The sequence below is a fragment of the Taurulus bubalis genome (genome assembly GCF_910589615.1).
Source record: "Taurulus bubalis genome assembly, chromosome: 11".
In the NCBI taxonomy this organism is placed as follows: domain Eukaryota; kingdom Metazoa; phylum Chordata; class Actinopteri; order Perciformes; family Cottidae; genus Taurulus; species Taurulus bubalis.
The window spans coordinates 18,091,986-18,112,914 of NC_136599.1; the positions used below are offsets into that span (position 1 = coordinate 18,091,986).

The window sequence follows — 20,929 nt, forward strand, 5'->3', positions numbered from 1 at the left end:
CATGTTCCAAACGAGTGTCCACCACTTAAGGACTTGACCTCGACAACGACCTTCACCCGGCCCATCAGCCCCTGCACTTCCCGTATCTCTGTCACATTGACACTGGCATTCTTTCACGTTAGCGCATCGCAGCGCCGCAGATAGGCCTGCCAGACACCCCCTGTGCTCTTCTAGTATCTCTGTCTCACACACACACACACACACACACACACACACACACACACACACACACGGTTAATTGGTAACTAGTATTTATGGATAGCCGGGAACTTATAGTTCGACTACGCCGTAGCGAGAAGACGGGCAAGATAATATGTCAGCTTTTGGTGAGTTATGACCACACGTGTGCGTGTCTGAGATGTGTGTTTGAAGTAGGGCGCTGTGTGAGATTAGGGTCGGTGCATGTGGCGTTTTAATTTGAGGTTGTGTTGTCGTGGTGTCGCTTTTGTCTCAAGGCGGCGTATGCCGAGAGGGGAGACCGTCTCACGGTTTAATGTGTTCAATTTTGGATAGCACATCAATATTTGCTTCTGTGCCATTGTGTGTGTGTGTGTGTGTGTGTGTGTGTGTGTGTGTGTGTGTGTGTGTGTGTGAAGTTATTTTCACTCGCACACAACGTATTAGCGGTTGTCTCCATTAGCCAAATGCAAACATCTACGACTGACCCCCTACATAAAGCACTCATCTTTTATTTTCCACATACTGAATCTAATCCACATTCATTGCACAATAATTCAGCAAGGTTTTTTTTTTAGGGTTAGGGAAGTAATTTTTCCCTTTGACTCTTCAATCAATATCAATAAAGTGGTCTAGTTATCTATTTTCGCCTCCTTCAACAACTAAGATCAATACCCATCTGTCATGGTTTCACCCACTGAATGTTATCGCTTGTGCCGTAGATTAGCCGGCTGAAGCATCTTATCCTGACATTTTCTGTTATCCTGAGTTATGTGGGTTAGAAGGAGAGGTCTATCTCAGTGCTTACCAGGCTTTACTCGCCCAGTTGCCTCATACCGAAGACGCTACGTTTAGAGAGTTGCTGCAGGTTGTTTGTATGTCTTTGAACAATTTATTTCATTTCAGAAACCTTAAACGTATGTTTTCACTCTCATAAAATGATGTTGAATTTCTCTTTAATGATCGTTTTTACAGTTTCTGAAAAAATATTTGCGGTTCCTTTTGTCATATTTGCGACAATCAATTGCATTTTCTGTTACTAAATACCGATATTGATTTATTTCATCTTAATATTTGTTTTTGATAAAGCACACTGAACTATTTGACTTTTGGTGTTCCCCCTACCATTTTACCACATGCTTGCTGTTATTTGAATCAGAATCAGAATTATTTATTGCGTAAGTTTACACATACAAGGAATTTGTCCAAAACATTTAACAAAAAAAGAAAGTAGCGATAAACATGAAACAGAGTGGTGTATGTGTGGACATATACAATCAATATACTTTCAATTTGTGCGTTGCACTATTGGTCTCGGTTCTGCAGGAGTGTTTTTCTATGCTATCTGTTGAGTAAAAAACACTAAAAAACACCACAAATGTAGTATTTGATTTGGCTGTTTTCCTCCTTTTCCCTCTTTCCACATCCCTCTAAAACACAACTAAATAAAAAAATGTATTCCTCGTTAACGCGAGAACCTTTCTCTGTCACATTGGTGTGCAGGGTCATCCATATCCTAGACTGTCACAGCACCCAACCAGGTCCATCCTTCATTCCTTTCTCATCTTTCAAGCCCTGACCACTCTCCTCCATCTGTCTGTCAGGCCAGGACTTGACCTCTCACCTCCAGAGGCCCGCCCATCTTGTTACTCCTAACCCTGCGTTGATTGTGTCACCGCCAATGGTTAATGTGTCTTTTTTTCTACTCTCGGGAAAAGCAGGAAATGTATGGCAGAGTGTTCACAGAAAATGTTTGAAAGCCACCTTTAAAAGGACACAAAGAGAATCACTCAGGGTGAAAACTAAATTAAGGTTCATGTACTATTTTGAAATACAGGAAAAGTAGCCTGTATAAATGTTGAGAGGAATTGTCTGCACTTGGTTGGATGGGGGCGTGGACTTAGAATAATTCCACAGAGTAGGATCATCGTAGATCATTTTAAACATGACTAATCTAGAGGTTGAACATTAATTCATTCGAAGTATTGGAATTGTTATCCCACTTTCCCTCTTTAGAACACAACAGCGGGACCTCTGCCACAATATGGTAGACACACGACTATTGTTTTCTATGTGTCTAGCGTGAATTTAGCCAATTACGCTCTTTCAATTAAGAGACAAAAATACTAAAATGTAAGATATCATCACTAATATTGAGGAACGGTATTCTTTTGAGAGGAATGACACCATTACAGAGGAGTATAAAAGTATAATAGTGCAGATTTAAATGTCTTTCTTCCCCCATCCTTCTCCTTCCCCCACCCCGCTCCCTGTCCTTGTACCTTGATGCCTGCTTAATGCCCAGACTGATGAGCCCAATTTGGACTGGTTCTGCACCCGGCCCAGTTTGATTAATGGCACTCGGTGAGGTAGCATCAGCGCTGCATCGTCCTTGTTTCATCACACACACACATACAAACACGACACACACACACACACACACACACGCACACACACACACACACACACACACACACACACACACACACACACACACACACACACACACACACACATAGCCACTCACTGCCACCAGACAAGCCTTGTAATTGATGACAGAGGGCTAACCATTTGCAAACCAAATGTAGAAAATGGAGACAGAGCAAACTCTGCTTCAAACACACCTCTCTCTCTCTCTCTCTCTCTCTCTCTCTCTCTCTCTCTCCCTTTCTATCTGGCTCTCCACCTCCTCTCACTGTCTATACACCTCGTTCTTTCATTAGGCATTTGTCACATTGATATGAAAGGCCGGGGCAGCATTGTGACATGCTCAGAGGGCAGTATAAATATTTGATTAGCCCTAATGGAAATCGTCACAGCGTGCTAATTGCGCCACACATTATCTGAGGCGCAGTATCAGCGGCGGACATCCCCTTTGATCCTCCCTCCGTCTCCCCCTCTCCTCTTCCTTCAGCCCATCTCAGCCTCTCTTTCTTTTGTTTATGCAGTTTATTTTGGGTCATAAGCCATTATCCCCCCCGCCTTCCTGCCTTTTTCTCGTCAGTAGCCTCTCTCGTCGTTGTCATCTTTCCCTCAGTGGACACTGACGTCTGCGTCTCCGTCTGCCTCCCCTCTCCTTCTCACTGTGTGTCTGCTTGTCCTCTGGTGCCCTGTTTGCTGATGTTTCCCTCTATGACGGAGTTGAGGCTAAATAGCTGCAAGGGCCGCACACACGCAAACCCAAATGGACGCACACAGGGGACCAGAGGACAATACACAGCCAGGAAACAACATGCACGCTCGTTCTGCTCGTTCTGCATCTGCCGCTCATGATGTCGCAGTATAGTGCGTGCGATATAACATTTTAACAATGGCATTGAACTACAATAAAACTGACAGTTAGACATGGATGAAACCAAACGAGTAAGTCTCTTGTGCGTGTATCTGACTGGACATCAGAGCAAAGGAGATGCCGATTAGATGTGTGGTGACATTAAGCCATCACGTCAGGTCATAAAAGAAAACGTGTCAAAAATGGCTACACAGTAGTAGCTCAGTCTCAACAACTCAAGAGTCTTCGGCCAATTACTATTTTTAATCACATTTTGGAAGAGCTCAGCAGTAAGCAGTTTTTTCCTATTGCTCCAGTCACTGCAAAAGTCCCGGCCTTTATTCTGCCTGCTTACTGTCAGTGATGCTTTGAATTCAAATCATATCCCCTTTGTTTTTTTAAGATAAATGTGTATCCTTTAGGGATTCTTTTTGATGTGCACACAATGAGTTGAGAGCATGTCCTTCCTTAACCTCCGTCCTGTTTGTATTTACTTGTTGTTATTTACGGCGCGTCTCCTGCAAAGATCAGTGACATTGTTTGGTGTCGCTCCTCTTTTCTCCCTCCTTCTTTCTCTCACCCTCCCTCGGACGTTTCCATTTAGCCAAAGACAAAACAAGTTAATTAGATCGGAAGTGCGGGCCTATCAATGGGGAATCAGTATTCAAATCAAGGCTCTGTCTGGACACAAACAGCAGGAAGCCAAACAAGACCCCGGCGCTGCTGAATAGGAGGACAGGAGAGGGAGAGGGAGAGAGAAAGAGAGAGAGAGAGAGAGAGAGAGAGAGAGAGAGAGAGAGAGAGAGAGAGAGAGAGAGAGAGAGAGACAGAGAGAAACCTAAAGAAAGAGAGCCCCTACTTGTGGGGCTTGCACTTGCCAACACACACACACACACACACACACACACACACACACACACACACACACACACACACACACACACACACACACACACAATTGTATTTATGTGTTTCCTTTAATGTCTGAATATATTTGAATGTGTGCATTCACACTTTCTGCCCTCAAGAAACTCCAAACTTACAGTGAATTCTGTATTGCCTTGCATGATTCAGTATGAACACTTTACACAGGGATAACTTTGAGGCAATCCACTTCACATGTATGCAGTACTGTACACCACAAAAGATAGAGGGACTCTAAATAGAATGCAGATTGCTTTCAAGGACGGCTATGTAGCATTTAAACATTCACAACATTAACTTGGATCATAATTTATAAGATTAGAGTTAAGATACATTTGGTTAAGAAGACTTTATTGGACTGAATTGAACTGCGTGTGTTACTGGTTGGTGCCTCAAACAAAAGTGCAAACAGAGCTGAATCTTTCAAAAGCATTTAGCACAAGCAAAATCATTTCCAACACCTTTATGTTTTCACTGTCATAAAATTCAAGACAAATCCATGCAAAGCAAAGCCAGAGGGGGGGGGGGGGGGGCTTGTACTGTAAGTCTCAACATCCTGTTTGTGACGGGAAGCAACAGGGTTTGTTTAGAGAAATGTGATCTTAAAAGGGTTATGCTAGAAATATTACTGGAGGGGAAAGAGGACAGCAGTCGTGTACACCGTGGTTTTAATGAGGAAACACAACTATTCTCATATGTGTGCACAGTATAATGTTTAAAAGGCTGTTTTGCACCTTTTAGAAACATGTTGTGCATCATCTCAATATATGCCCAAAATACAAAAAAGAAAAGCATAACTTTTAATCGGGGAAATGGTGTTTTGGAATGATTAGGTGTTATACATGTACAAGTGTACATGTATAACACCTCTACATTCCCTATAAGTATAGGGAATGCTTTATCCACATACATCAGCAGATATGAGAGGAGAGGAGAGGAGAGGAGAGGAGGGGAGGGGTGGGAGGGAAAGGTCCCATTATCTCATGTGGAGGGCCACCTGAGCTAAAGACAGCCATTTGTTCCCAAATCGACCTGTCGACCCCCACCTAATTACCAGCCAATTATTTCCAAATGGACTGCATTCACCCCACACCCTGCACACTTAAAGAGGAGAGGGACAAAATTGCCTCTCTCTCTCTCTCTCTCTCTCTCTCTCTCTCTCTCTCTCTCTCTCTCTCTCTCTCTCTCTCTCTCTCTCTCTCTCTCTCCCTTTATCGCTCTCTCTTTCTCTGTCTCTGTTTGTCTAAGTCTTTCACTCTTCCAATCTCATCATCTTACTGTCTTTCTTTTACTCTTTCTTTTCACATTTTGTTTATCCAGTAGGAAATCATTTTTCACTTATTGTTGCAGGCTTTGCAGCTAGTCCAAGCAACCTCCCACTCATCCAAACGCACACACAACACAACACACACACACACACACACACACACACACACACACACACACACACACAGCGTGTTTGTAAATGAAGTGGCCTAGTTATAGGACGATTTGACACTGAGCCTGTGTGTGATTATTGCCATTGTTTGCTTGATTATTGTCCTTTATCACCCACAAACATTATTATTCAGCTCTCATATAGCTGCTTCATATCTCTATATTCTCTCTCTCTCTCTCTTTCTCTCTCTCTCTCTCTCTCTCTCTCTCTCTCTCTCTCTCTCTCTCTCTCTCTCTCTCTCTCCCTCTCTGGCACCGCTCAGTCTCAGCAGGCCGATGTGTATCGATGGGTCCGGCATGCAGGAGCCACCCGAAGGAGAAGAAGGCTGTGCCCATGTTCCCAGAATTCTTTGTGGTCGGCCTCCATTGTTCACCACCACTTGTATACAGTATTGTCAGACTGATTGTGAGCCTCCGCTCTCCCTCGCTCTGCGGACGGCTAGAGAGCAAGCAGAGTAGAGGAGACGAAGAGGAGGAGGAGGAGGAGGAGGAAGGGAGCAGTAAGCATTGTGTCCCTTGCTCGCCATTCTCCGGCCTTCCCATCTGTTTCCCTCTCTTCCTTCCTGTTTCTGTGGGATAGTGAACAGATTAGTAATAGCACCGCCACAGCTCTTAATAGGGGAAGTCATGGTCGGGAAATACGATGGATTGGTTTGAGATATCATCTGGCTGAGTCGCGCAATAGTTTTGAACTCTGACACCTAGCTGCTCGCTGGCTGACTTTGATCACTTTGGTGCAGAGTTAAATTGTTATAATTCTCCACCTTCTGCTTTTCAAATTGTCTTGTTCATGTTTAAATCAACCTTTTTTATTTGCTCTTATATGCCAAATATGTCAGAGCTGTCAGATAATATGTTTAAAGGGCCTGCAATTGGTTGGGCTCTCATTTACATGGAGTGAGCATAATAACACCTGCAATTACTCTGCTATTTGATGCAGTAACTTTGCATAGGTAAGCCTATGATATTACTGAGACTGAGTCAGAGAGTTTGTGCTGCTGATTGAAGGGATGCAATGAACAATTGTTTTTAATAATCGTAATAAATTTATAATTTTCAATGACTCTTTTTTGGGGGGGGGTGATTTCATTTTTGGGATTCATCTTTTTGTCTGTGAAAAAGGCCGGTCCTTGCGTTTGAGAAGCTGTAATCACGTAATGTTTTTGCATTGTTGCTTAAAAAATAACGGACGCGCTTCATTGATTCTCTCAATAGTTGTCATTGAATTCACACACGTCAAATGTATTTCCAGTTCAATGGGTGTTAATTAAGAGTTGCAATTATGAGGAATTGACAATGAACCTTTTCTGATTAAATGTTTAGTCGATGAAATGTGCTAAAAGAGCAGAATCAACTTCCCTCTGATTTAATCTTAACAAAACCTGAACATTCAAATTTTCACAAAACCGGTGTTTGCTGAAAGGCTATTGTGTTGACTTGCCTTATATTATTTACAGGCGTTTTTGTTAATGTGTCCATGCCTTGTATAGCCTATTTGTTCTCATATAATATATATTGAATTGACCACCACGTTAATCGCCATGCACAAGGATCATTTAAGGTTCATAATCTAATCTAATATATATATATATATATATATATATATATATATATATATGAATATTATATATATTATGGAAAGTCCAGTGTTACATGGCTTAATGTGTCTGCCTCGGATGTGTGTGTGTGTTCTGGTGTGTGTTCTGCTGGTTGCGGGCTGAGACCGGGCTGCGTACCGGCCTCCTGGCTCTGAGTTTGAAGCTAAGTGGATTAGCATATCTCCCATGTCAGCTTCATTCACTGTGACAGCCTGATGACATGGGACCGTGTGACGGCCGCGACCCACCTGACGTCCACGGCTCAGGCCTCCCAGCAGGTGGTCTGATTCTGAGAGGGAGGGAGGGAGTGTGAGAGACTGAGCGGGAGGTGGGGGCAGTCAGAGATAGGCTCATGGAAGGCAAAGTCATGCTCTCCGCAAACATATTTGTCTGTCGTTTTGTCTCTGATAGTTGTGGGGTGGCGCTACAATTCTTATGACTTTTGTTCTTCCTCTCTGCACATTATTGGCCTGCAAAAACATCAATATAATCATAAATGTCATAAAATGTGCAGCATGCAACGTTTGAGTAGATTATTGTTTTACATGATCCTTATCATACAGATTGAATCATTTATATTAAATACTGTGTGTGTCTTCTTTATGTAATCATGTAAGACACAAAACCACATGCCTATGATTTGACTGGAAGGAAGTAATATAACTCAAGTTTTTACACTGAACTAAAAATATATGTAATTGTGTGCTGAATGGTATGCTCAAAAATAGGTTATATTATTTTAGGCATGGAACTTCTAATTGCAGCAGCTTCGCCCATTGAACTCCATAAAACCACTGCTGGTCAACTTTATTATTTTGTTCACCTTGAGTACATTTTTACTTGCTTTCTCTGACTATATTTAACTGTTTCATTATTGTGCAGAAATCCAGAATCAAACACCTTCGTGCACACAGACATTTCTTGTCCACGCTCACTTCCTCTCCTCTGCAGTATTCACTTCTCTTTATCTCATCTCCTCATCTTTTCCTTCCCTACCTTTCCATCTATTCTCACACTCTCTCGTCTCCCATGACCCACCTCACTCTCCTCCTCCTCCTCTTCCTCCTCTTCCTCCTCCTCCTCCTCCTCCTCCTCCTCCTTCTCCTCCTCCCACACAGTCTCGTGCCGACCTAGCCAGGCAATGCTAACACTTTTGTCAGGGTGATTAATAGCATGCTAGATTGTCGTTAATTCACTGGCTAATGACTGGAGGGAGTGGGCGAGAAGAAGAGAGGAGCAGAGCGGAGCGAGGCCGGAGAATAATATACTGATGTATGGGTGTTGGGGCTTCCAGTGGCAGAGGTGAATATCATCACCCCGCTCCCAACACCTCCGCTCACCCACCAGTACAACCTCAGACATACAGCTACTGTGTAGCAACCAGACAAGACCAGGATGTAGAAGACACACACGTGTGCCACCACACACATGCAGTCACATGTCACTCAGGTGAGGTTTTGGCACAATACACACATGGGCAGTGAACATGATTTTGCGTAAACTAAAGCTTGATAAAAAAAATCTACATAGGGTTTAATTCAATAGTTCATTCATTCTTCCAGAATCTCACACTTTTATTATTTCAAATGTGTGATTTTTCCCGAAAATATTGCACTAAAGGTAATTGTATTTTGTGTTGAGATTAGCTTTTGAAAAGTTTTCTTTCGTTCCAGTGAGAGTAAAATTAAGTTTTAAAAAGCTTTTTACAGGTTTTCCTTAGACTGGCTCGTAAAGGTGTTTTTATCTGCGGAAAAACTGCAGGAAATTTAGTAGAATTTTTGGACCCCGCGATTATTGCAAGGATATGTTTGTAGTTGTGGTTTTGAATTGTCAGAATGTTCAGTTTATTTTCCAGTTAAATGAAATACTAAAACGTATGAAGCTTGTCTGAACAAAACATACATTACAAAACTCAACTGGATGTCGTGAATTTTATTAAATACAAATAAAATGTTACTCCACATTTAAGACCAAAGACAAAAGATGTCTCCATTACACATAATGCACACTGGCCTGCACACGAGAATTCACACAAGCTAACCTTTCTCCTCCCCGGTTAATAAGAATGGATGGGTTTGTTCTGCATGCTGTCTGCCTTGGTGCTCCCCTAGCTGGCTGTCTGGCCTCCCGAGTGGCTTGCTAAATGAAGCTGCACCAGAAGTGGGTGTAGGGACACACACACACACACACACGCACATACACACACGTAGACAGAAAAAGAAAGAGACACCGAGGAGCAGTGCAAATACTTTGTTCCTAAATAGACTTCAGTCCCATTATCTGGGACTGCATCATTTCTCATTATAAAGCATTCATGGTTGTAAGGGCACTTTTACCAATTAATTTAGCTTAATTATACACCCCGCATTCAACATCAAGTAAGGTTGTCTTACAGCTAAATTATGGCCAACAGGTTTGTATTGATTTCCATCACTTCTCCAGATACGGACACATCTAGCTCCCCAGGACAAATGTGTTTATAAATCTGAGTTTCCTCATCAAAAGGCTACAGTAGAGAAATAGGACAGAAAATATCAAATTGATTTATGAATCATGTTACATGGTGGAGAAGATTTGACTGACTTTGCTGCACCACACTGGTGCGTTCCCACTATCCTAAGGTTTCCCATGTCCGGGAGCCTCCCAGATAGGGAAATATGTACAACATTCACTCTCAGTAGCTGTGATGTCATCCGAAGTATAGTCATCCCTTTTTAAATTATCTTTGGTAAATGTTCTTGTTTATTATTTCTGCCTGGACAAGTGTGTCACAGTAAAATTGACCGTTGTTTAAATATTTGCTGTAGCTGGTGACAGTCAAGAAGGTTTAGGTCTTCATCATCACGTTTCATTAAACCACGTTTCTTCTTGTCTTATTTTCATGCGATTCCTCCGGTTCACTTTCTCATATCTCCGGCCAGTCAGTTTATTTTTGTCCCTCTCTTCTTCTGATACATCCAGCTCCTTTCTATATCCAACATCCCAGTTTCTGCCCCTCTCCCCCCTCTCTTGACCCTCCCCTGTGGGATGTTTGCAACTCAATTTGGCAAATGTAACTCAATATTGATTATTATTAATATTTATCATGTTTGTGCACATGTTTTCTTCTAGTGCTATTAATCTGCCCTGTTAATAAATGTCTGCAGCAGGCTGGGCCCCGTGGCCCCTTGGGATCACAGGGCCACCACACACACACACACACACACACACACACACACACACACACAAACACACACACGCACGCACACACACACACCTGCTCTCTGCAAGAGGTTGCCTGCTGTCTTCTCTTTGCCTGGAGGCTTGATTTCTGTGTACACACACACACACACACACACACACACACACACACACACACACACACACACACACACACACACACACACACATAAACATACACAAACGCGCTATTGGAGGACGGAATGCCTTTAGGCTGCTCACCACAAATACCACATCAATACATCAGCCGCGTTGTATCGGCACTACACACACTCACGTATAAAAACACACAAATGCCCGAGTCTGTTCCTTATTGAGCTGCAGTGACCAAATTCAGTCCTTTTGTCTTTTCTTTTTTTAATAGTTGAAAGGTCCACAAGCATTGTGATTATGATTGTTTTTTAATTGTAATTATTGTTTAAAGGCATGCACACACTGAAGACTACACAAGCAACTATACGAGTGACAAGGTGTGCAGGCTACAGTATGTGGGTGTTTCCACCTTTGTGCATAGATAATACATGAAAATCAGTTTTGTTTTCATGTAATTTTTGGTCATGTTCGCACAAGTAATAAACACAGTTTTACTGCACATAAGAAGCAGAAGCGGTGTAAACTGTGACTTGCAATAGCATAAACTTTAATGCAGCAATAACTGCAGTTAAAACATGTTATAGTTATTGTGTAATGAATACGCAGAGCAGCAGAACATGTGCAACCATGTGGGGAAATCTTTTTAGAAAAACACCTCCCTTTCATTTATCCTTTCTCTCTTTCTATGTTCCTTTATTTTTTTTCTCTCTGCCTCTACAATCCCTCTTTACCCTCTCTGAAGAAGCCATGTTGTAGTTTTAAGTGTTGCTTGGAAATGTTCCCCGGTGCTTTTTACAAGGGGAAGTGTGGCGTTCTTGCTCGGAGTCGCTTGCTGGTATTGTAGCTGACCGTGCCCCAAGTGCTCTCTCATTATTTCCTACCACACGCACAATCGCGCACACCTTCTCCCTTTAACGCTCTCCTTTGGCTCCCTCGTCACATGCTTCCATTCGATACGTCATTTTGAATATAGTACCCCTGTGCCACCGTGGAAAAATACACCATTGTACAGTTTTTCACCTCTCACTCTCTCTCACTCTACCTTTGATTTGCACTCGTTTGATTTTTACCGCTGCCTCTCTCTCCTCCGCCCCCACTGTTTTAAAGCAGAGGGTGTTTTGGGCTTTTTGTGTGTGTGTGTGTGTGTGTGTGTGTGTGTGTGTGTGTGTGTGTGTGTGTGTGTGTGTGTGTGTGTGTGTGTGTGTGTGTGTGTGTGTGTGGAGGAATCATCAAAGGTCTGCTTAATACAGAGGAACAGGTACCAATATCACTCTGTAGCCCAATAATAAGCTAAGTGGTACCATATTGACGCAATATAGCGGCACAAACAGCAGATTAAGCGCTGGGTCTGAATGCCCCCCTCATATACTCATATGCACATATGTGCACATGTGCACTGAGCTCCCACATCAAAATGTTTGGTCATTTATTGCTCAACCAGCTACCCATTTTTCATATCTGTCATGGTCCACACATTCTCCCTCTACCTTTTTTTTCTTTCTCCAGACGATCTTTCCTCCCCATATTTGGAGCCAGTGCAGAATTTTGCATAGTTTTGCCTTTTCCCTGGATACTGTCTTTTCATCAGTGGCTGGCTTTCCTTTTGAATTGAACCAGATCAATTTACAGCCAGACAAAGATACAGTCTCTGTGTGCGTTGGAGGGGGAAGGCAGTGAGAGAAATAGGACGTGTGTGCTTTATGATGGCCATCATTGGCACACACACGTCCTATTTCCAGCTCTCTTTTCTTGTTATCGTAGCCACAGCCATGGCTCCACTGAGCTGCTCGCTCTCTACACCTGGCTCTAAATGCTCCAGCTATTGTTGGCTATCGTTGTCGCCTGTGGTTGGCAGTGCTTCTACACGGTGTGCATCCCTGTCTGCGAGTGAAAATGCATCTTTGTCGAAGGTTTTTCAAAGATTCGGATTTTTCCTCACTGAAGGCATGGTTGCTTATTCTGCAAGAAACGAGTTGATCCTTATTTGAGACAGTATTTATAGGTTCTCTCCACAGATTCCTGCAAGCAGTCACTGCTGTTCCTTTCTACCCCGACCAAGTCAACAATATGGCTCAGACTAAGTGCCACAAGGCACATGTGTTTGTGTGCGTCCAGGCAGACGGCAGAAAATGACTCCAGATCTCTATCTTTCTGCATTTAAGTCTAGAGTGCTCTGATTAAACACAACCGCAGAACAATTTGCCTGTTGTAAGGCCCTCCGATTAAACCCCTGATTTTCAGAACCGTGTCAAGTTATTTTGCCATGGCAACGTTGATTACAATGTTATCAGTATTTCATTTATTTTTCCCCCCAATTTTTTTTACGTCTTGACTCTTGAAAATAAGCATAGTATGATTTTTTTTAATGGCCCGTGTTATGTGGTTGCCTTGTGAAATATTTGACATAGTTAAATATGCATTTTAGAGGTTGGTGTCTATAAATGTCATATCTATGTCATATCTTGTAATTTCAATGGGACATGCAGTGATTATGAGATATCATCTTTATTACCGACAGCGCCATCTCTCGCACATGTGTTTAGAGTTCAGTAACAGCCCCTGCAGTTGCAAAGAGATGTGTGTTTGTGCGATCGCCTGCATCTTTGTTCATACGTGCCCTAAAATCTTTGTTATTGCAAGCCGCTACAAAGCAAAGAGCTCCGTTTATGGCACGCATTTACAATTTATCAAATAAATGGGATACCTTCATGTGGCCTGGGCCCTGCTCTCAGGCAGAGCAGCGTAGTTTTCCACTGGAATAACAGCCGCTGAACAAGCAGCCCATTGTAGCCGCAGCCAGCACCGGGACCCCCAAGGTGCGAATTAATGATTGACCCCTGATGTAATCAGGATAAATAGCTCCCCGTAAAAGAGAAAGGGATGGCGAGAAGACCAGAGCGAGAAAGAACAACATACGGAGCCAGGGAGAGGAAGGCACTATCTGGCACGGGTGTTTTTTAAGAAGCCCTCGGGGACAGGAACCTAACATCTCTGTCTGTGTCTTTTGAGACCCATAGCTAACAGAGCTGTTTAAAAGCAGCTCAGTCCTCAGTCTTCCTCGCCCCTTTCATTATTATTACTACTTTTTTGACCACTGCTTGAACATTGTCAATTTGTCTTAAAAAAGAGGGGAGGAGAGAGAGAGCGAGATAGAGCTTGCTTTTTGTGGCGAGTAATCTGAAAATGTCCCAGTTTCTTCTTTTTTTTCTTTTTTTTATAATTAGCTAAGTTACAAATGAGAGTTGAACTTGTTTAATATCACACTGTGTTGGCTGTTTATACCTCGAATTACTGCTTCATGTGTCACACAAAAGATGTTTTGTTCATTACAATTAAAAGTTTTTTTTCTCCTTGTTACTCAATTATTCAACGTAGCGATCTGTGCATTCTTTTTTTTTGTTGCACAGGCTCCTAAAGCCAAATAGTATTTAATAGATTTTCCGAGGCTGTCTTTCTGCTTGTCAAAATTGCTCTCAATGGGTCAAGTGTGAGAGTGGGGGAGTGAAGAGGGAAAGTGAGTCGGAAAAAAAAGAGTGTTTAACAGCCTGAAAACACTTTTGATTGTGCGGAGGGAGCAGCAGATAGGGCTGAGTTATAAAACTTTAATTGATCTGTGAAAAGTGGAAGCTACTGCTGGCTCACTTGTTCCAATGCTTAATTGCGCGCCTGTTCTGAGCCCCTATGAAGCAGTGATCATTAAAAAAATGGTTCTTTTCCAGCCCAAATCACTGGATGACGCAGAATCAGTCATAAAAGGCTGGATTTTACTGCGGCAGCTTTATATGATAAGTTTCCCGGATCTGCATGGACATGCTGCAGGTTTGCCAGGCACTGAAAAGCCCTGATCGCATGCTTTCATAGTTTCACGTTTCACATTTAAAGCGTACATGTCAGTTAATTTAATAGCTTTCACAGTCCACATCTGTCACTGGGCAGAAACCCAAATATTTATCAGAACAAAAAAACGATGCACTGTACTACGAATGTGCTCATGTTAAATTTCACGAGTGAAATTTTCTATATTTGACCCGCTCTTTCAATATTTCTGCAGTTTATGAGCCTCAGTGCTTCCGCCTCACTTTATTAAGCATATACAGAGAAATTATTTAGAAATGACACATTATGATGTGTCATTGAAATATTAATGTCATGAAACATGGTTTTCAGTTCAACTTCTTAGTGATGCATATCTATTTTATTAAAACGCGACGCACACACGTTCATTGTGACCAAATTAACCTTTAATGCGCTAACAAGCCCATTTTGGAAATGTCATGTTGCAGCTCCATCTGTAATCTGGGAAGCGGTGGCCGGCTTTGCAGCAGGCTAGATGGAGGCTAACGGACAGAGAAAGCCTGATTGGAACCACCCCTCCTGTAATTTTGGGCCTTGTTAGCCTGCTGATTGCCAGTCCCTGTGTTTAGATAGTAAACTGTAGTGGTGCTTTGACTAAAGACACCAGGATCAGTCCAGAGAGGAAAAGAGGGACACACACACACACATAGACAACACACACACAAACAAATACGCACCGACTACGACTGGGTGTTCTTCTATGCTTTGTTGGTACTGACTGGTGTGTATGGAAAACTGCCTGTACGGTTGCTTCTATCGGATATTTGAGAAGTTCGGGTTCTTTTGTTAAAGAAAACAAATTGCGTTCGTGGAACAAAAGAACACGTTTGTATTTCTCCAAATAAGATTTTGAAAAAAAGTAATGTCTTGGTATTGATACAAAAACCCAGGTAAAGATGGATATGATAAATAATTTGCTGATGGAAACCCCACATGCCCCAGACAGCAAAGAGCTCACTGAGATGTAACTGCTCATTTACAAACCCTCACTGTCTATGGAAAAAATCATCAATTGAACATTTAGAGAAATGGGATGAAACTTAAAGCCCTGTGTTACACACACACACACACACACACACACACACACACACACACACACACACACACACACACACACACACACACACACACACACACACACACACACACACACTTGTAGTGCTTTACATAATTTTCATGCATGTTGGAATGGACTATCATGTTGTTGATCTCTGGATGGGACAGTAATGCGAGGTGACGAGGTTAACCAAGTCAGTGATGGACACAGAGATTATTTGTAAGATGAGTCCTGGCAGAAAAACGTGGACTTGGAATCTGATGGAATTGAGAACTTTTCCCATCAACAACTTGGCTTTCCTAAACCTTTTAACGATTTGTCTGTTTGGCTCTTCTCTCGTAGACTCTGGAAAATATGTGAACTCAGCATCTTGTAGCTGAAGGCCACAGCTATTCTTTTCTGAGGTCAAAAAAGTCAATAGATGCATACTGTAGTGTCTGCCTAGGACGGAGATATGTCTTTGTATTTTATGTTCTGAGTTCAATAGTATTAATTGGGTTGGGTAAAGCAGAGCTTTTTTCTTTCCTAACATGCTGACGGTAAAATCCATGGTGTAATCTCCTAAGAAATTGTATGTTGTGTTACACCTGCTCTACCTGCCTAATAACAATTGCCTCTCTATGTGTGTTGTCTCTAATAGATGACAGTGAACCAGTGGACAGCATGTACGACACAGAGGCCGACCTCCCGGGTTTAGCAAGCGGAGGCGGTGCCGACAGCCCAGAAGACGACACAGACGACGGTGTCGTCAACATGTCCCCCTTGCCCTCACCGACTCCTTCCCATCCAAACAACAACCACCACCACCTGCTGCACCCCCACATCTACGCCACACACCACCACCACCACCTGCACAACAACAGCAACAGCAGCAGCAATGACCAGGACTTCACCACACCCAAGGAGGGCTCGCCCTACGAGGCACCCGTCTACATTCCCGATGACATTCCCATTCCTGGCGACCTGGAGCTGCGTGAGTCCTCGGTGCCCGGTGCCGGCCTGGGCGTTTGGGCCAAGACCTGCATTGGTGCTGGCGAGCGGTTTGGTCTGCACAGCACGCTGCATCACGAGGCCACGGGAAAAGATGGCTCCTTTGGATGGGAGGTAGGAACCAGCAGGGCTTCTCACAGGGTACTTTGTTCGGGGTTGTTAACGGTTCTTTTTTCTCTCTTCATTTCAATGTCTATCTCTTTTGCCTGCTTGTGGCTTAAACAAATGTACAAAAAGATGAGATGAAAAGAGTGAGCGAAACAATGACGCAACACTGAAGAGGGTAAGTGAATGAACGAGCCACTCTTCATTCGTTCACATTTCCAGCCATCGCTCTTTATCCACAGGCGATTTCATCATCGGCAAAGATGCCCATACAATTTGCACCCTCTATGTGATTGAACCTCATCTTTGTATCCTCCCTATGCACACACACACACACACACACACACACACACACACACACACACACACACACACACACACATACAAATCACACTAGTCCAGAATTCCAGCAACACAGCAATGTCAGATGGAAAAATCTGCCTGATTAGTGGAGGTATCAGCTTTTCTGGGCGTCGGTCCGAGCAAGCGCACTCATTTGGTCACGCCACCCGATATGGAAATGGAAGAAGCATGGCCCAATGCGGTGGCGGCATATTGAACTATTAATTTTCATTTCAACATGACATTAGAGGATATTGAAGTTGCTTCAGTAAGCTCATTAAAAAGAAGGAAAAAAAAGAAACTCCTGATCTCTGTCTCCCGTTCTCTGTGCCTAATCAGAGATGAAATATACTGGCCTGCTTCTCATTTCACTGACTCCTTGACTCTTTAGAGTAACTTTTTAAGGGGCCGGTCATTCACGGAGTCTGATATTACATTTTTTGTAATAAGGAATAGAGACTTTGACAAGTTAATCATTGGAACACCATTTTGGAAAGGGCATGATGTGCTTGAACTAGACACCACCAGCTGATGTACATGCTTACAAGTTCAATCAATTTTAGACCAAAAGGGCATGCAATAATTTAATTCTTTTTTTTACTACAATTTCTGCTGACTAAGTATTTAGACAGAAGCCTATGAAATTAAGGCCTTGTAAGCAAATATTTTATATTCAATGTTAGTGGGATTTACAACATAAATTGATGCGATCACATGATTAAGTTTACTTGTAGAGCTAGAACAAACTTCACGGTAATCAACAATCAACAACACAGATGCCTGCTACTGATCTGTTAGACTGGTATCATAGGAGCAGAAATTAGGAGTTCATAAAAGCAGATTGTAACACTCTTTCTTAATATTTTTGCTATCAATAGGTTGAACAGGTAAAGAAAAAATGTTTTTGAAGATACTGGAGAGTATAACTTAAGAACAAAAAGGACATTTACAATTGAAACTGTTGGTCATTATCAAATCATATGTCTTTCTTTTCTTTTTTTTCTTGAGGGGAAAATATATATATATATATTTCGTACATATAATCAAAATATATTTTCTCTAAAAAGTATAGTTATGAATCGCTCATTGACTGGATTTTAAAGAAATCCCTTAATTCCTTGTGTGAAGAACTGGTGGTTTCCACAAGAGCCTTCATTTCACTTTCACCCTGTTTTCTTCCCAACAGTTGTAGGAGCATGCGGGCGATTAGAGCACACAGTCACACGCTATGTGGCAGCGTGCCAGACTGAACATTTTCCTTTTTAAAGTTCATATTATGGCTAGTCATTCGGGGTGCAAAGGGCACCTCTCCAAAAGCTACACTCTCCCCGTAGCTCTCATGTTTTCTCTCAGTTTTCCTCCTCCTTCCTCTTTTCTCCCCAGACGCTCGGGCTAATGCATATTCATCAGCTATGCTTTAGCTCTCTGGCTCGTAGGAAAAAAGGCCACCTTCAGCTCTAAAGAGATGCATGTGCTCTCAGAAATGTCCTGACATATACATGACTCCCTAAAAAGGAATTCAGCATATTGTTTTAAGATGTCTAGTTTTTTGGTAACTCTAACATTAAGTTTAATAAACCACCTATAAGGTACAATAAAGTATGTACATGAACACAGTCCAGATTATACCTCTGCTTTTGACACATTTTTGTCTTTTGGTGACATTTTGGAATTTAGTTTGAGAGCAATTTTCTCAGAACAATTAGCATGTTTCTGTTAGCCTGAGGTCAATTGTGTTTATCTTGAAGGTAAAATATTTTGCCTTTGCCTCCACATATGTCAAAGGGGAACAATTGATCGGTCTTTTTCCCCCTCCTCCTCTTGAATGGTTGTTGGAGGGCTCACTATGGGTATGGCTGTAGTATTTTTTTTTAGATATCCTGTCTGGTTTGGGGCTGGAAGACTTCGGGGGCTCTCCTCTCCCAGACTCTTATCACAGATAGTCATAACAGTCAGTCTGTTGATAGCCATCAAGAGACTCCCCTAGGAGTACCGTACACCCCCTTTCAGCATCGACCCCTCTACTCATCTACTGCCTCTGGTCTTAGACAAATAGACAGACAGAAGTAATACTGAGTGAAGAAAGATGTTGAAAGAAACCAGAGAAAAACAAGGATTAATGGCGATGGATAGAGCAAGAAAGGAGGATGCAAAACACACATTTCTCACACCGTCAGAAACGCTGGAGGAGTCTAATGCTCTTCAAGGAAATCATGTGAATGTGTGTGTGTGTGAATTACAGCAGTCCGCTGCCAAAACAGGGGATGTGTTATGAGAGATAATAAGTGATGTCATCTGAGATCTCTGGTGTAAATCTGATCAAGGCCGCACACATTTTGACAAAACTGGATTTAGTGCTGCATGTTATCAGAATGATTAGTGTAACTGTGCTTCCACTTTATAATTGCATTATGCAATATTGCTGATTTAGGCTTGAAAGCCTTGTCTTCCTGCCCCTATGAAGTTAAACATCCTTAATTCCTTCTTGATGACCACTTCATTTTAAATTGATTGAAGGATCTTAAAAAAAGACTATTCTGTAAATGCAGCCCTGTAATCCTTAAAAACATGACATGTTGTTGAAATGATATATGCCATCTGCAGTAGTACACTCAAATCTAAAACAGTTTAACTACATTGACTGCATTTTTGTGGATCCTTTTTACTAAGACTGGCGATAACTCATTACGTTGGCTTCGCGAGCACCAGCAGTGTAGTGCTTTCTGGATATCTGAGTGGAGGTGTAGACTGGTGGAGAGAGTAATAGAAAGAGAGAGTGAAAGAGTAGCACTAAGAGAAAGAAGAAAGAGGAAGGCAGAGAGGAAGCCTACTATTGTCTGTCCCGGGGCGCTGGGGACTGGAAGAGGTGTTAACTCAGACTCATTTCAGCAAGACGGACAGCTCAATCTAAGAGCTGCTTTGCTGCAGGCCATGGCCATTCTCTTCTGTCTCAGACTCCCTCTCTGGGCCAGCACCGAGTCATCCATTTAAAAACCATTATGCTCCCCCTTTAGCACAACATGATAGAACGCCAGGGCCCCCGGTCTAGTGTGGGTGTGTGTCTGTGTGTGTGTGTGCGTAGGGCTGCCAAACTTAGCCTCAGGATAGGAAGGCCTGAGCAGAGTGAGGCACGGCCCTCAGAGAGTCCGGTGTGGGGATCTGCTGTCAGAGTGACTGCTGTTATTATCTGGCCGGTAGATTGGCCTGACTTGCCTATTGATAGAGACATGTCCCCATACAATGGCTGGAGGTATTGTGCTCTGTGCGCTGACTGGCATTGAATGGACTCAATGATCGAACTCCCTCGGGTGTTCAGATGGCAGCAGAGAGGGCGACACATCGGTGGATGTGTTTGGAGGAAGCGGCGCATGTTAATAGGAATGAACTGCTAAGTTACAGCTTGGATCTCTTCGGCCACATTAGATCCTTCCCACAGTTCACCATTTTGACGTTGATCTTTCGAGGCACAACAAGATCAAATCAAGTCCTCACAGTTATACCTGTATTCAGAACATTCACGAAGCAAACAAACGGTGTGACTAAGCCCTCTGGAAGCGATATTAATGGTGTTTACTCTCACTTCTCCTAACCCTGTGACCACTGGGCGTGTCCTTGCACCTCTGAATCATGGCTTTTGACACTCCTCCAGCACCTGTTAGCTTTGTCTTTTCTCACTATCTTTTTGTTCTCCAGCTTAAACGTGTTTGCTATGTCACTGTTCTTGCTTGAAAGTCAATGCACATCAGGTGTTGCCACACAACCTCACCAACTGTGAGAAGAGAGAATCACTTGTCAGTTTTAGATGATCTACTGGCTGCTTAACTGCAATTATCAATGTTGGTGTCCGGCCATTGTCACTTT

The 20,929-nt window shown here is 42.7% G+C and overlaps 1 protein-coding gene across 1 annotated transcript in view; it reads left to right on the forward strand.

Moving 5' to 3' along the window:
• prdm16 (PR domain containing 16) overlaps positions 1–20,929 on the forward strand; it is a gene marked incomplete at both ends in the record, with an annotated part of 173,064 nt that overhangs the window by 41,347 nt on the left and 110,788 nt on the right. The window contains one exon of the mRNA XM_079226307.1: positions 16,272–16,735. Coding sequence (XP_079082433.1) covers positions 16,272–16,735 — 464 coding nt within the window. The remainder of the gene's footprint in view (positions 1–16,271; positions 16,736–20,929) is intronic.